Below are 16,490 nucleotides of genomic sequence, written 5' to 3'. Positions count from 1 at the left end.
AATTCTAAAATTAAATGTCATAGATTCTTATATATATATATCGGTTATTGTGATATATTTGTAACTGTTCTTGATACCACACAGACACAGTCATCAAGTAAAACGAAAGAAAGTTCACTAATAGTTGAAATCCTCCAATATATTAACAATTTTATTTTTTCAATCATATTTTCTGAGGCTACAGGGAGTGTATTTAAAACATCAGTGCAGTTGATGGCTCAGCAGAATGATTTGAGTGGAGAGCACAGCTGATGTACCAGACGCTTCGTGGGAATTCTGTATTTTGCTGACAGGAAAATGAAAGAAGATATGTACAAAGGCTGTGGCTTCAGTCTTACTCTGTTTTAATGAGAAAGCTGACGGCTGTGAGGTGGAACGGGAGGAAGACTAACACAAATAAGGCACCACAAGTTTCTCAGCGCAACCAATGCCAGTCTGAAGCAGAGATTATATGAGAGACGCAACACTTCAGCCAGCACCGTCACTCCAACTGTTCCCCGCTGGAAAAATTGATCAATGAAGCGTTTAAACACAAAATCTTGAAGAACTCTGAAAACCTCAAATTTAACGTGGCTAAAACTTTTACAAAAAAAACTATTACTAACATGACCAGCTAACTAAAAACCTGAACCTTTAACAAGGAATAGGTGCTGGCGATCTCGATCGCACCTAAAGGAGTTTGCTCAAAAATGAAAATTCTGGCATTGTTTACTCACCCTCATGTCATTCCAAAGCCCATAATACTTTCTTATTTTCTGTGAAATATAAAAGGAGATGTCAGGCAGAATGTTCAAGCTGCTCTTGAATTGATCTGTGACTTATAAATCAGAACTCTATAAAACACCATAAATGTGCTCTATAAAACTTGCATACAAGTCATCTGAAACAATATGGTAGTTAAATGTCCTGCCTAGTCTAACCAGGCCGGTGTTTTGACTGACCAAGCTGAGAAACCAACAAAGACCACTAAACCAACTGGTTCTGGATGTTTTTTTTTCCCTCAGCAGACTGAAATCTAGTTTGACAGGCATCTAAATGCAAACGAGAAAACTGAACAGAGAAAATTTCATTTAAGACAACATGGGGTAAGTAAACAAAACTTTTCATTTTTGGGTAACTGTCCCTTTAAAAAAAAAAAAAAAAGTTCTTAATGTCAATCGAGGTAGAATCGAAGTGGAACGTAGCAGTCTGAAGTCATAAAGTTAAACTGCATAACTCTGACAGATCAAATTGATATCCGTCAGAACTTTTGACAGAGCTTACTGTATCTCCAATAATACTGTCTTATCGGGTTGCATTTACACATATTATTATGCATATAGAGAATATTATAAGGCTGGCTCTTTTCTAGGTCTAAACAGTTAAAGTGCTCAACGTAAGTATTAAAAGGACAGCTCAACTTAAATTTAAAGTTTGGTTACATTTATTCACCCTTATGTCATTATAACCTTTGGACCCAATTGACTTGTATTGTAAGTAGTTAAAAATATCCACAGAAGTCAGAAAGTCCTGCAGGTTTTAAATGACATGAGGGTAAATGAAGATATTTTTTCTGGGAGTGAACTTTCCCTTTAAAATCTCTCTGAAACTAAAGCCAACATAAATGTTCACTCAACATCAAGCAAAAACAGAAGAGCAGGCCTGAACCCGAACACTTCCGTCCGGCCCAGATTTTGTGTATAGCGCCTGCGAGCTTCATTTACCAGAGCGAGAACGAGAAAAAGACAGCATAATATGAAAGCCAAGCCAACGTTTACTTTCTCATCAATACCCCAGCTTAATCTGGCTAAGTAATAACAACTCGCGTCTTGCCGGTTATCAACGCAACTAGACGCCTGTCCTTTTCAACTCCACCTTCCTGAACGACCTTCACTAGTCCTGCATTTCATTTGATATCGTATAAATCATGATAACGATTTTAAAAGAATCAGAAAACTTTGACCGCACTGTGGTCAAATACAGTACACCACAGTATGGTTAGATTAAGAAGTTCACCTCAAACACAATCCCACGTTAAGAACCGGCACACTGTACTCAGCCCTCTTTACATACGACACTCGTTAAGGCAACATCAACAAACAATATCTGTGTGCGGATTGAAGAAATCATTCACTGTGTAGTTCTACAAAAATCTTACCACCGAAGGATGCAAAATATGAACATCAGAGTGCAAACCCGCAAGTCCACAAAGCGTGTTACAAACACTCAAACTGAAGTTATGTTTCAGGAATCATACAAAGAAGAATGTACGTCTTCATCTGTGAGAGGGAACACCGGACCAAAAGGTTTACTGCAGCAGGAGGCTGTACAATGCCTGGACAATGCTTGGACTCAGGTCTTAAAAAGGTCAGAGGTCACGGGTTTTGTGGAGGGGACACTGGGGAAGAGCTGTGGGCCGCCGTTTTCCACAGTGGTTGGTAATACACCCAGCCTTCACCCTAGAAGAAAAAAAAAAAAAAAAAAAAAGACAAAATTGAAATAAATGAGAACTTAGAAAACATAATACCTATGATTATGCAATTAAGGGGGCCAAACCAGAAGTTAGCATTACCATAATTCACCCGATAAAAAGCCAGTAGGGTTTTTAAATACAATCATGCTTTTGAATTACTGCAGAAGATTAGCTTCTCATTGCATTGTATGGCAAGATAGTATTTTTATGCAACAGTTTTGAAGCCTAAATATAATTGCTACCTGGCGTCTCATGGCATAAATGTACCTGGGTGCACTTTTTAGTGAGACATGAAATAGGTACCAACAAGTACATATCACTGCAGTTTCCAAAAGGAACAAACTCTAGAGGCAGTAAAACTCTGACACCTTATATTTCTTTTCACACAAATTTAAAGTTTCGATTACTTGACTTGATATTAATATGCTGGGAGATTGTAATAACTGATGATTACTGATAACTGATGCTTCTGAATGTTAGCATTACAGATATCCAGCTTCATATCTATGGGCTCTCATAGTCGATAGGTTTGTTCAGTAGCTTAGTGCATAGATGTACTAGAAAGGCGAATCACATGTAACTACGGTTCGACAAAACAGTTCAGATCTGTATAAAAGGAAGTTGAAATGACACGGTCGCATTAACAAATGCATTTTTATATCAGTTTTGTATTTATTAAAAGGAATAGTTTACCTAAAAATGACAATTCTGACATCATTTACTACAGTTAACGATTTCTTTAATATTATCATGTAGGTTCAGGGTTGGATTTGGTGTAGTGCATATTTCCAACATGGCAGAGCATTAACTTTATAGACAGTCCCAGGATATTTAACATAATAAAAACACAGCAATACGTACCTATATCAATTTAATAAAAATGTACCAGGGTTTGAACATGCTTTAGCGCCACTCAGTGGACATTTCTCTTTAAAAAAATGTGTGCACTAAAATAGTGTTGCACAAAAAGTGCACAGTGGTACGTATTTTTATGAGACCAGGTTGTATAATTGGCAGAAGTAAAAAGCATAAAAGCAGATGAGCGAGGAGTCATTTAATATGGCTGACAATCTCTGTAGACATATTTTTTAGCCACAGTAAAGCAAACCACATTTTTAGATGTAAACCCTTTAAAATCCCACTGACTTCAGGACGATTGAACCAGAAGTGCTTTTTCCTGAGTTTTAGGACTCCTACCTGCAGCACTTTACTCAAGCTTCACTTTGACACTTTTTTTACCCATTTCCAAGTGAAACATTGCATTAATTGAGACAAAATATACCACGAAACCTCAAATGTAGACAAGATCGGGATGAAACAAATGTGCCACATTTCACAGACAAAAAATTATTTTATTTATAACAACATTAAAAATCACAAACAGTGGAAAACAATCCTTAACCAAAGGTTATTTATAATAACAGTGCTTCCCAAATATATTATAAAAGTAAATTTACTATTTTCAATATATGTAAATTATATGATTTCAAAAAAAAAAAAAGATGCAGATGTGTTCTTACCTTGCGCTCAAAGTATTTGGTCCTCCATGCTGTCTGTGTCTCTGCGCGATGCCTTTCCTCCTTCCTCTGCCTTTCTTCTAGGAAGCGCTTGTGTTCCGTGGCTTTATCCATGTCTCTTTCTTTGAGAGACTCTGTCACATGCTGCCACAGTCGCCTGCAGGGAGAAGAGTCACAGATTAAACACGGAGCCTTCTCACCACATCAATACACTTTCAGTAAATGCATCTGAATCCACAGACAACAAGACAGCTATAAAGAAACTAAGGTTTTCACTTGCAGTTCCTCCAACAAAAAAATGGTTAGATATCCTGACCTTCATTTTGTTCCAAACCCATTTATCTCTTTCTTTTTCAGTCCTTCACAATATATCTTTTAACTATTTCTTTATATCACTTGTTTAGCTGTTCAGTTTGCTCATTTAAAAGACAGGACATCATATCAAAGTTAACACTGTATAGTTCAATCGTGTGGCATGAATATCACAGTAAACCGATTGGCTGGTTTTACCTAGACTCGTAGGGTCCTTGCAGCTCATCGGGTCGTACTCTTTTCCTGGTGACGGGGAGTTTGGTAATGTCTACGATACGCATCTCCCCGCTGGTGTAGCTAAACTCCAGCACGCCGTTCCACTCGCCCTGCACGCGGCACACCACGGAGTTGGTGGGGTTGTGTTTGACCTCCGCGTTCACTCTGAGAAACAAAACATAGGTTTTTGTTACAGTCCAGGAATCAAAACTGACTTCATAAAAGTCAGAATAAAATTTTTAAAAATGATTTTTTTTCAAACTTATTGTAATTTTATGTTTATGTAATTAGTTTCTTCCAATCCTGGATTTTATTTAATAAAAATACAGTTAACAGTTAACCAATTTTATATAATGTTTCCTATTTGAATATATTTCAAAACACCATTAACTCTTGTGACCCCAAAGCTACACTTTAGCAGCCATATGCATTACATCACACGAGCCTTCTGAAATGAGTCTAATCTTTATGCTGATTTGGTGCTTAAGAAACATTTCATATTATTATCAGTGTTGAAAATAGTTATGCTGCTTAACATTATAATTGGAAACAAATGTTTTTACAGTCACTTTTGATCAATTTAATGTATCATTTTAATAGTAGTGCATACTAATTAACAGTTTTCACACGACGGCTGTATAAATTTACATTGAAAACACTATACTGTCTCACATAGATGGAAAACGGAGTCATGTAATGTGATCTAGCGTGATCCTGACCTGTGCAGCTTGCCCCCATAGAAAGGCTTTGTTTGGAAGGTGATGACTGCAGAGTAGCCTGTCTTGGCGCAGTTGACATTGACTTTTCCTCCCAGTTCCACCCAGGGCACAGTGAGGATAGAGCGGGCGTAAGCAGAGGGCAGGCTAAAGGTGTATTCCTCACCGTGCTCCAATAGGTGTAGATTACCTGCAAGCACAGGAATTAACGTTAACATTTTTCAACAAAATGTGAAAACAAGTGCAAAGCAGGCTAAACTCACCTTCTCCGATCATAGATACGCCAATGGACATGCCCATGAACTTGCTCTTGGTCCACACATGCGTGTTGACGCACATCTGTCTCTCCTGGCATTCTGCATAGAAGCCTGACACAGGTGGATGATGGGAAACCTGCTCAGCCACGAAGCGGACATTGTAGCAGTCTGACGGGCATGAGATGCCTTCCTTTGGGACTGCTGACGGAGGCGTTGTCGCTTTGGGTACTTTCCAAGAGCAGTGGAAGGTCTCTCCGATGATGGGGTTGTAGGGCTTCTTGGCAATGGCACCTTTACGACCTTCGTGGAAGGAAGTGAGGTAATACTCTACAAATCGGACCATGCGGTCCATCGGGCTGGAGCCATCGGTGATGGCCACGAAAATATCCGGATGGGACATGAAGTCTGCATACATTTCCAACAAGGAGCGCTTCTCCAGAATGAAGGTCGGCAGGACCACCTACAAGCCCATTTGAAACGCTGCATTATTTCATAATGAATGACCTTTAGTTCTTTTAGTTTAACTTTTAGTTTAAATGGGGGTATTTACAAAAACTTTATCTGAGGTTTGAGAAAGACACAAGATGAAATGAGAGCCATTAATGAGATGGAGCTGATATACCCTGGTGAGGTCCATGCCCAGTTTGAGCTGAGAGAGGAGGTGCAGAATGACGCTGCGCTCCTCTTCGACAGCACCCAGATCCTCCTCCTCGGCCGGAGTAGAATCATCCACCTCCTGTGTGGCATCAATCTCCTCCTGCTCCTGAAACCCAAACCAAACTTCATGATCACATCCCACTTAACCAGTAAAACAACTACAACTACTTTTTTTTTTAGACCTTCCTAAGTCTCTACAGTGTTTCTACACCTTTGTACCAAAGACCCATCCATAGCTTTTCAATAATTACAGTCTACCTTTTTTTAGTCTTTACATTTTCTAGAGGTACATTAGCTTAATTATATAATAAAAAGAAAATAGAGCAATATTAAAAAACATTTTAATGAACTAAGAATATTTAAAATATAAAAAAATATTTTTGTTAATAGACATGAGACTAAAATAAAATACAAATATTATATGATAAACTAATAAAAAATGTTTGGCAACTAACAACAACAACAAAAAAAAGTGTTGAAGTACTAAAATTACTTTGAAAAAGAAAAAAATATTAACTGGTATAAAAATGTAATCTAATATATAATCTAAAAACTAATACACAATAATCATATGTAACTTATGAAAGCAAATAAAATCATTAAAATGATAAATAAAATAAAAATAAATTATAAAGTTTATAAAAATATAGCAAGGAAATGTTAAGCTCATGGCTGATGAATGGCTTTTATGACTTTAAATTCCAAGGTATTTCTACACTAGGTGAGCTGTAAGTCTTTCCTATATTTATAAATATGATGATTTACCTAAAAGCACACCTATTTCAATAGGCTGCACATCATTTGTAGGTGTGGAACAAGTTACAGTATGTTTTTGTTTGTTTAAAACTCAAACCCTAAGTATGAGAAACAGTAACGGTGTTTCCCTCCGCAAACACCACTAATGACACTCGACAAAAACAGCTTTACATACTGTAAAATATTTATATATTTTTCTGTATGAGATTGTTTTTTCAAATGCAAATCTATCTGTTATGCTGCCTAAAGTGATGGATGATACAGGCATGTGAAGCAAAATATTATTCAAGAATATTCAGTGGAAAAAACCAACAGCATAGCAAACATTTAACACCGCAGACAAGTTTACTTAGGTTAATAGGGAGCCCTGTCTACAGTCTGATTTTCAGGAAGGCTCAGGACAGGTGTTGGTTTACGTGAAGGTAACTGAAGCAAAGGATCACTCTTGAGATTCACAGTCTGAGTCTTTTCCAAAACAACAATGTCAGTTGTCAGTAATTATCATCGGCATCTGTTATGAATACATCTGTATGTTTCTGTCTTTACATACAGAGACCCAAAAACTTATATAGATACTTCAGACAATAATTTTTTAATGTTTTAAGCCCAATATCACAAAAGCATTTTATAATTAAAATTATATTGTATTCAAAATTAACACAAAGCACTGACACACTTTTTGGAAAATGGAAAATGGACTCTATGCACCTTTTCTTGACATTTGTAAATTCTATGGGTCTAGCGTCTGGTCTTATCTGGGTGATATTGAAAATCTGTGTATATCTTATCATATTATTTTAATATGGTAAGTCAATATTTATCTTACTTAACACACTGGTTTATAATGCAAACAGTCTTACCATTAAAGGCATTGTTATTTATCATTTGCCCTACTGCTAAAGAACTGGAAGTCTTACCCATATAGGCTTAATGCATTTAAGACAAAATGTAGATTTTTTGTTTATTATTTAAAAATATATTCTGAAATACATTTATAATGAATAAATGCAATTAACTACATTATGTTTTTATCCTGTGATGGCAAAGCTAAATTTTTCAGCACTCATTGAACCAGTTTTTTGTGTCACATTACCCTTCAGAAATAAATTTAAAATTTAATATTTAATATAATCATCTTATTATGTTGACAACTGTTGTGCTACTAAATATTTTCAGGATTTCTTGTTTAATTAAATTTTTTTGCGCCTCAAAATTCCTCAATGGCAGCGACTTCCTTTAAGACGGTCTTCAGCAAGAGCTACTTCAGGGAAACCGGGGGACTGGAATCTGATTAAAACTGGATAATGTCTTACTCTCTCCGTTATCCAATGCTATAAAACATCCTCTGAAAATGCAATAACTTTCTCTCTGCTTCTCTCTTTCTTACCCACTGCATTAAATTTTATTCAATTTTTGCTCAATGAAAGGCTGTCTTATTATTTGTGAGATTTAGGGATTTCAGGAATCCATATCCTTCCAAATTAACATTTCATGATAACCAGTTGCGCACTCGAGGGACAACGTCATGGATGATGATGTTTTTTCAGTTTATTAATTTTTTTCCTCTTAGCACTGAAGTTCTGCCATTGTTCAAAATAGATTATTATAACTATACACATGAATCACTCTCAGAGACCAAAGCTCTGATGATGTATTCTTTTGTTTTCCCTTTTGTTGGATTTGCGTTTATAGTAATTAAGTCAAATCAGTATAGCACAAAAATGTGGTTTGGCACTTTTTTTCCTTCAATTAGGAAGCAGGGTTGTTCAATATGGACAAATTAATCATATTCCAATTTGTTGACAGATATTTTTTAAATATTAAAAAAAAAATGCACTCACTTTAATCAAAGCGGTTTCATTGTTCAGAAATGCATCGTAAGGAAACAAAATTGGCTGCTTTTTAGCAGCTTGATTAATAACTGCAGTACTTTTTTTTTTTTTATACTTATTTTGGTAAGAAAGTAAAAGACCTTTGTGTCACTTTTGGACATTGATCTCCATGAAAAGTGTCAACACACAAGTAAACATTGTGTCTTTGTGGTGCAATAAAAACACTGATGTTTGCTTAAGCATCCCGACCAGCCTCCTACTACTGTAACAACACTGATTCAACCAATGGCGTAAGATAAGGGCGAAAATGTTTTGTGGCTTGACCAATGGAAAACAAGCTTTAAGGCGTTGAACTACACCTGTAATTACACAACAGGGACACTTGTTTGTACTTGAAAAGAACCATGACTTGGAACCAGATGTTTAGAATATACTGCAACCACAAAAATCACCACTGCTGTTAGTTAAAAGCAAAATTTGTTTGCAGAGGTCACATGATTAGATTTTTAATCTAATGCAAAAACACAGACTTAAGGGAGACTTAAGTATTCAAATACTTCACATTTAATCATTATAAATATGATCTAAGACAAGCTCAGATACCAAATAATACATTTTCCACAGTTCATTTCGACAACCACTTTAATGATCAAGTTCCACACTTTTTGACCATTGACTTTGTGTGTAATCATACTATAAGGATTTTAAAAAATATATTTAAAAGTCAAGAATGACTACAAGTTTAGATAAAGCTAATCTTACCCCAGCAATGTCACAGGAGTCCATTTCTAAAGGTTCCAGAACAGTTCCCTCTGTTTTTCCATCATCTTTGGTGATGCTGGGTAGCGTCCCTCCATTTTTCAGGATGTCTGGAAGTTTTGGCTCCAGCCACTCAAGTGCAGGGCCTACAGGGCACACAAAACCTGGCTCAGGGGCGCTCATATCACCAGCCCACCAGCACGATGCCCACAAGCCAACAGCAGCCTCTAACGCCACAGGTATTCTGGGTGTTTAACGCTCTGACAACTGACACAGAGCACTGAGTAGAAACCTGAACCCAGGGTCTCACCGTCTGCACGGAGCCCTGCCCATTGTTGACTTGTTTGCTTATTGGCACGGAGACTAATCTGGTGGTTTTTCTTTTGTTCCAGTCATTAGGAAGCTCAGAAAGTTCACAAGGTGGCTCACTACTTTTTACAATAGCAAAAACGCAGGTGATCCTGGAACTGTGGGATGTTTACATCTTGTTTTTATCTAGCCGGAGAGTAATTAAATATGTATGCTTTGTGATTGGGCAGCATTAAAGTCACCTGACGGAAAAAAGGCGTCTGGTTTTGCAAAACTACAAGGGTTTTTTGGATAGACGAGTCCCCAAATCTGACAGGAAACAACTTCATCCAAGAATTGACGACGGTATGGTAACACAATTTGGTAAGTCTGTCAACCGCCTCGCTTGAGTGACGCCAGCAGAGCTCTGGTTACCTGCAGAAGTCTATCAGTGGTGGATACAGTTCCTCATTAATTATAAAACAATATTCCACTCCCTGAGCAGGGCTCTAGGTCATAAATTCTACAGGCACAAACATGACCTGAGATTATTACATTTGCAACCGCAAATGCTTGTGGTTTCTCTATAATACCAAACAGAAAAATTGACTACCAGTTTTCTGTTCAGCTATTGGTTATCTTGGTACACCCAGACACTGTGACGTGAGCAGAAACGCTTTTGGCGTAGTGTATTTTGATCGTATTGCATTGACCTGGATTACACATAAGGATCAGTGAGTCGCAGTGAATATGTGATTTAAGGTATTCAATAACTGCCCGATAGCGGATTTGCAGAAAGAGAGTATGTGTGGTTGTCTAAAAGACTCTACATTATTAATCTTTGGATTGCATTTCGGCAGCCAATAGAGGAGTGTTACACAAATTCCACACTATGATGGTGTTTAACAAAAAGGGAGGCTACACTTCATACATTTTGAAGTTAAATCATGGCATGGCTTTTGTACCTTTAAAAAGATGATGGTAAAAAGTTAATATACACATTAATATCCGTGAGGGCGTGTTACCTAAAATCATTAAAAACGTACAAATTTTGGGGGGAATGCAGTCCTACACAATTAAATCAGTGAATATTTGTGTGATAACTGTGCAAAACTGGCCACTAAAAGAGGTGCTGTATCAGCATTTTATCAGCCACCTTGCTCTCTACATATCAGACAATATAAAATCCATATCACACCCTTGTTTACATATCAGCAATGCTTCAGAAACTTGCCAGTATCCAGTCATTGAAAAGCAAATACAGAGGTTGGATATTCACAGCAATATATACAGTAATATTATTAGCTATTAATGCCGAAAAACTAGTGATACGAGTAAATATGGAATATGAGCTACACCAGAAGCTTTGCATATTTTTCTAAATCGCTTAAAATTAAAAACAAATTGCCTGCAGTTGTTTCTCAATATAATTAAGAAGGTGTTTGTTAGTGAAGAACAGGAGGGTTGCACTATAGTCACATCTCAAAAAATTTGAATATTGATTTTTTTTTTCTTTTGCAACTTATTTTAAAAAGTGAAACTTATATACATCCTATACATTTTAGATTCATTACATGTAAAGTAAAAAAAAATATTTTGATGATTAGAGCTTATAGCTCATAAAAGTCAAAATCGAAAATCTCAAAATATTAGAATATTTATATTTTAGTTTCATTAAATGACCACCCCTACAATAGAATTTCTGGGTATCTCTTGTTCTCTGATGCCACAATATTGGGGAAAGACTGCTGACTTGGCAATGGTCCAGAAGATGATCACTGACACCCTCCACAAAGTGGTTACATCACAGAAGGTCATTACTTAAAGGACTGTCTGTACACAGAGTGCTGTATCAAAGCATTTTAAATGATAAGTCGACTGGAAGGAAAAAGTTGGGTATGAAAAGGTGTACAAGCAACAGGGATGACCTCAAACTCAAGAAAACTTCCAAGCATAGCCGATTCAAACTCTTGGAAGAGCTTTGCAAAGAGTGGGATGAAGGTGGAGTCAGTGCATCAAGAGTCTTTACGCTCGGACATCTTGAGGAAAAGAGGTACCAAGACACTTCTGAAACAGAAACACTACTAGAAGCATATTAAGGAGAAAAATATCTGGACTCAGTGCTCCAAGGTTCTATTTTCAGATAAAAGTATATTTTGAATTTCATTTGGAAATCATTTGAGTCCAGAGGAAGACTGGAGAGGCACAGAACCCAAGCTGCTTGAAGTCCAGTACGACTATATATTTTCAAGAGAAAGATGAGAAACAGAGGATCCAACAACACAGAAGACTCAATAGCGCTTCAGCAGAGCCACAGATTGATCTCTTCCATGTCACTCCTCACTGATGCTGGAGTTTGTGCTAAAGGAGCCCCGGCCAAGTATTGAGTGCAGAAATGAACGTACTTTGAAGAACGAGAACTTTTCTGCTTTGCAATTCCTCTTTTTTTTATTTTATTGATTTTAGGAAATATTCTAGCATTTTGAGATACTGGATTTTCACTTATGAGCTGTAAGTTCTAATCATCAAAATTAAAACAACAACAATTTTTTTTACATGTAATAGTATGTATGAAAGCTTTACTCTTTGAAATAAGTGACAAAAAAAGTTTTTCACGATATTCAAATTTTTGGAGATGTACCTGTTCAGCAAGTCCGGCATCTTGTGAGTGAAGGTTTTGGTCACATTCACTATTGCTCAGCAATATTTTGCTTAATTTCAGCAGGAATTGCACAATTAGGAGTTTAACGTGATTTCGCTGACATTCAATTTGGTCAAGAGAATTTGCTGTGTCGACCAACAGAAAGCTGCTTGACTTCAAGACTTTTGTGTGAGCGGTGTTTAATGCATTACTACCTTTTTCCAATTATTTTATTTTGATTTCACCAAAATTTTATGTAATGTAATTGCACCGTCAGTGCACTAAAGCACTGCATGTCATTTCAAATGTGAAGATGACATTTATGTCTTAAAAACCCATTTATGTCTTTCATGACCCTTTTCCACCCTGTTCAAGATCAGGAACAGGGTGGAAAAGGGTCATGAAAGATGAATTATTAATAAACAAACCTAAGCAGACCATATATATGGGGTATATAGGATATTGCCACTCTTTTAAAAAGAAAAAAAAAAAGAAACGTAACAAAACGCTGCCAATTTATGCTAAAATCTTGTGAAGAAAAGCAGACTCATGCTCTATGACATACAGGAGCAGTACTAATCAATAATTTCTGTGATGGAAGCTGTGCTTATAAATAATCCTCTTACTGTCTTTTACTGGAAGACAAAATGCATTCACTTAACATCTAAGCACTGCAGAAGAATAAGGCAAAGCATAAAGTAAAGTCGGGTCTAACATTTGGAGAGCCAGACAAAAGAATAACTGCATTAAAACTAAAAAAATTTTTAACTCATCTACTGTTACAGTCAACATAATGAAGAAAACCACAAGGATCAACACACATAAACATAATAATAAAAAACTCACCACCGAGAGGAACTTTCTGCCGAGCCACTTGCTGGAGCTGCAGGATGTGCAGGCAGTCACTGAGGCAGGTCATGGTGGCCAAAGAAGTAGCTTTTAGCAGCAGCAAGTCTTGGTCCAAGGGAGAGGGACCCTGGGAGGAGGGCAGACCCTCAATACTCTGGATCAGGTCTCTGTGCTGGCCCTGTGCCTGGCTCATCATCTGAAGGAGGAGCATTTATTGGTTAATGCACATCCTACTTCTAAAAGTTCAGATCAGATACCTGCAAAGAGACTATGCAATTGGGCCTCTATAAGCATCAATCAGTTTCACCTCTCTGGCCTCCAGCAAGTGATCAGGCAGCAGTGACTTCCTGCTGGAGTAAAGAGACGAGCCGCGCTGAAGTTGGGACAGGCCCAACAGAGCATTTGAGTTCTGGTTGATCCTGTGTTGAGATCCTGGAGAGCTGCCACTGCCCTGAGACGCCATGGAGAGACTGCGAGTCTGGAGCGGTGGGTTTGTCTGTGGGATTATGGATGAATGCTAAAAGATTTAAATTATAATTTTATCATCATTTAGCTCCAAATCTTAAATCAGTCTTTTGAAAAAAAATGCTAGAAAGCTAGAAATGATTTTGACAGCAAAGCTCAGAGAAAAATAAATAAATAAAGGCATTATAATTTGTGGGTTACGATTAAAGTCTTCTGATGTTTTGAGAAAACAGACCCAAAATATAAGGCATTATTTATTGATTCTCTTTCCCTGACCTGCCTCTCATCACAGTCATAGTAAAGTCATATCATACAAGTTTGTTTTTTTAAACACCATTACAGTGTGTTTGCTTATCACTGTGGCAAAAATTAAATATCACACTCTTAAATATCAGATTGATAACAACAATACCAAATGGCATTGGTTCTCAAAAGAAAGCTGATAAAATAAATTAGTTTTAAAAAGGATATGATAACGAAAAACTCATTGTAGTTTTACACGTTGTCTGCCTGTTCCTCTAACTTAAATTACTGAGCGGTGTGGTGATGTAAACTGTATCACAGGATTCTGGGTGCGAGTCTCACTTTGCCCATTGCCTCTGTGTGGTGCTGCGCACAGATCTGCAGCCGGCTGACCCAGTGCTGTCGCTCCTTTGCATCTGAGGCTGAAGGTACACAAATAGGTAAGAATAAAAAATAATATATATATATATATATATATATATATATATATATATATATATATATATATATATACATCTAAATAGTGAAACATGTTAAGCGCCCCAAAAAAAAAAAAAAAAAAAAGCAATAGAGAGCAGAAGTGAAACCAAAAAGAAAGAAAGGTTGAAAGAGATCTTGTGGCAACCTCTAAGTTTGTATTGCTCTCCGCTAATGGCATTGACAGTGAAGGTGTGTGAATCCTCATCGCTAGGTGAAATCACTGCACCGGCTAACGGCAGTGAACCCCTGGGCTTCTGATTTCTTGACTGCTCATTCACAAAATATTCCAGCAGCCCTGCTTCATTGTTGAGCACAAAATACCTAAAATTGAAACGTAACAGTTTAGGAGTTCATTCAATATTTAAACTATTGCTTTTTACCTGCAGAATTCTAACGATTCTCTCCAAAACAGCACAGATTTGATTTGGGCCTGTTTATATTAAACAGACATGTTAGACTCACCGATACTGCCAGCCAGTCACAAGATTGGTGTACTTCATCAAGTACCCATCCACCTTTTCCATCAGATCACTTCAAAAAGAAAACATCTTGTTGTAATCAACTAGTGTGTGCAAGTTTTTCATACCATGACAAAGATTATATCACCGAATCAACCGTAAATTGTTAAATATGAACAAAGGCCAAAGTTGGGATATATCCATAATATTCTTACAATTATGGTATGTATGTATGTATATGTATATATATGTGTGTGTATATATATATATATATATATATATATATATATATATATATATATACATATGTGTGTATATATATATATGTGTGTGTGTGTGTGTGTGTGTGTGTACATAAAAATCATACGGATTTAAATTATATGATGACAGGAATAATATCACTGACATGCGTTTAAGTCCAGTTTACTCCGGAAATGGAATACTGTACAAGCTCCTCTCGCATTAGAAACGCAGCCTTTGCTATTTGACATCGAACAGTTAACATGGCTCATATGTAAACACCGTTAGCCGCTTGTGTGAAGCAACTTACCTGTATTGCCAGGATTTTGAGCCTGTCCTACAAGAACTCTGTGAGCCGCCGTGATGCTCCAACACTGCTTCAGTCTGCATGATCGGATCCTTTCTGTGATCTACAACACAGCTTTCACTTCACCTGCCGCACTAAACACCGACCAGCCGATTTCATATGGCGGACCTCAAGGCAAAGCGATTGGTTGAGGCCGCTGCTTTAATCATCGCACTAGTTTAATGCTCTGAATTACAGAACCACTGGCATGTTTATGTCTCACGCAGCCATGACAGAGCGTGAAGTCATTCGCGACCCGCATCATGTGACAGGAGGTGGGCTAAAAACACATTCATTAAACCGCAAGAACCGAATGGTTTTTATTATATCTGTTTTATTTTAGCGAATTTATTATATCAATATAGTTTACTAGAATTACATTTTAGCGTTTCTTGTTTTTTTTTTTTTTTTTTTTTTTTTTTTTTACATCCGAACCGCCACATAATCCACCTTTCAAATTAAAAGTCCTGGGTGGAGACCTGAGCGCTAGATCAGCTCTCATTCTGATTGGCCGGATGTAATGATACCACCCTAGTGACGTAAAAACATTATCGTGAAATATGTTTATTATATAATATAAACACTTAGAAATATACATGTATATAAATATAAATAAGTTATAAGTTAGGAAGAATATTTACAGTAACACATCTGCACTTTTTTTTTTAAACAAAATCCTGTAATGTATTGATTGTACTATTTTCAAACATCGACTAAAGGTAAAGTAAAAAACATTTCTTTGTCATAATTCATTTTATTGGGAAAATAAACAACTGTTAACAATGCAAATTATGTCTCAACAGTAGGACTGTTAACATTTCTTTTAATCGTGTATCCTTAAACAGAGTACCATATACAATACAAAACATGGAGAAAAACAAAAATGAGAGTATGTGATAGATTTTTAGTTCTGCATAGACTTGTCTTTGGTCTTACAACAGTCTCATGGCTTGGCATTTTCAATTTTTGTTTATCCTTATACTGGCTGTAGGTTATTCTCCTCTAT

General features: G+C 36.7%; 1 protein-coding gene across 1 annotated transcript; it reads right to left on the bottom strand.

Moving 5' to 3' along the window:
• Window positions 1-124: 124 nt before the first annotated feature.
• Window positions 125-15,743, bottom strand: osbpl11 (oxysterol binding protein-like 11). The gene is made up of 13 exons (XM_043248797.1): window positions 15,449-15,743; window positions 14,903-14,971; window positions 14,586-14,761; window positions 14,303-14,382; window positions 13,560-13,748; window positions 13,250-13,448; window positions 9,478-9,620; window positions 6,093-6,233; window positions 5,477-5,930; window positions 5,217-5,403; window positions 4,480-4,662; window positions 3,973-4,126; window positions 125-2,438 (listed from the first exon to the last, which is right to left on the bottom strand). The coding sequence occupies exons 1-13, from the start codon at window positions 15,526-15,528 to the stop codon at window positions 2,355-2,357; spliced, it is 2,139 nt and encodes a 712-aa protein (XP_043104732.1). The 5' UTR covers window positions 15,529-15,743; the 3' UTR covers window positions 125-2,354.
• Between the last annotated feature and the right edge of the window lie 747 nt (window positions 15,744-16,490).

This window comes from Puntigrus tetrazona, chromosome 9 (assembly GCF_018831695.1).
Source record: "Puntigrus tetrazona isolate hp1 chromosome 9, ASM1883169v1, whole genome shotgun sequence".
Taxonomy (NCBI): Eukaryota; Metazoa; Chordata; class Actinopteri; order Cypriniformes; family Cyprinidae; genus Puntigrus; species Puntigrus tetrazona.
Note: the sequence above shows the minus strand (reverse complement) of the source record. Positions and strands in the feature narration are given on the sequence as shown.

What these genes read in the sequence shown, in the direction of transcription:
- osbpl11 (XM_043248797.1), bottom strand. Translation starts at nt 15,528, where the DNA reads ATGCAGACTGAAGCAGTGTTGGAGCATCACGGCGGCTCACAGAGTTCT. An exon ending in GTGACTGGCTGGCAGTATCG is followed by an intron (nt 14,762 to 14,902) that starts GTGAGTCTAACA and finishes TTTCAATTTTAG; the next exon opens with GTATTTTGTGCTCAACAATG. An exon ending in TGGGCATGGACCTCACCAGG is followed by an intron (nt 5,931 to 6,092) that starts GTATATCAGCTC and finishes ATGGGCTTGTAG; the next exon opens with GTGGTCCTGCCGACCTTCAT.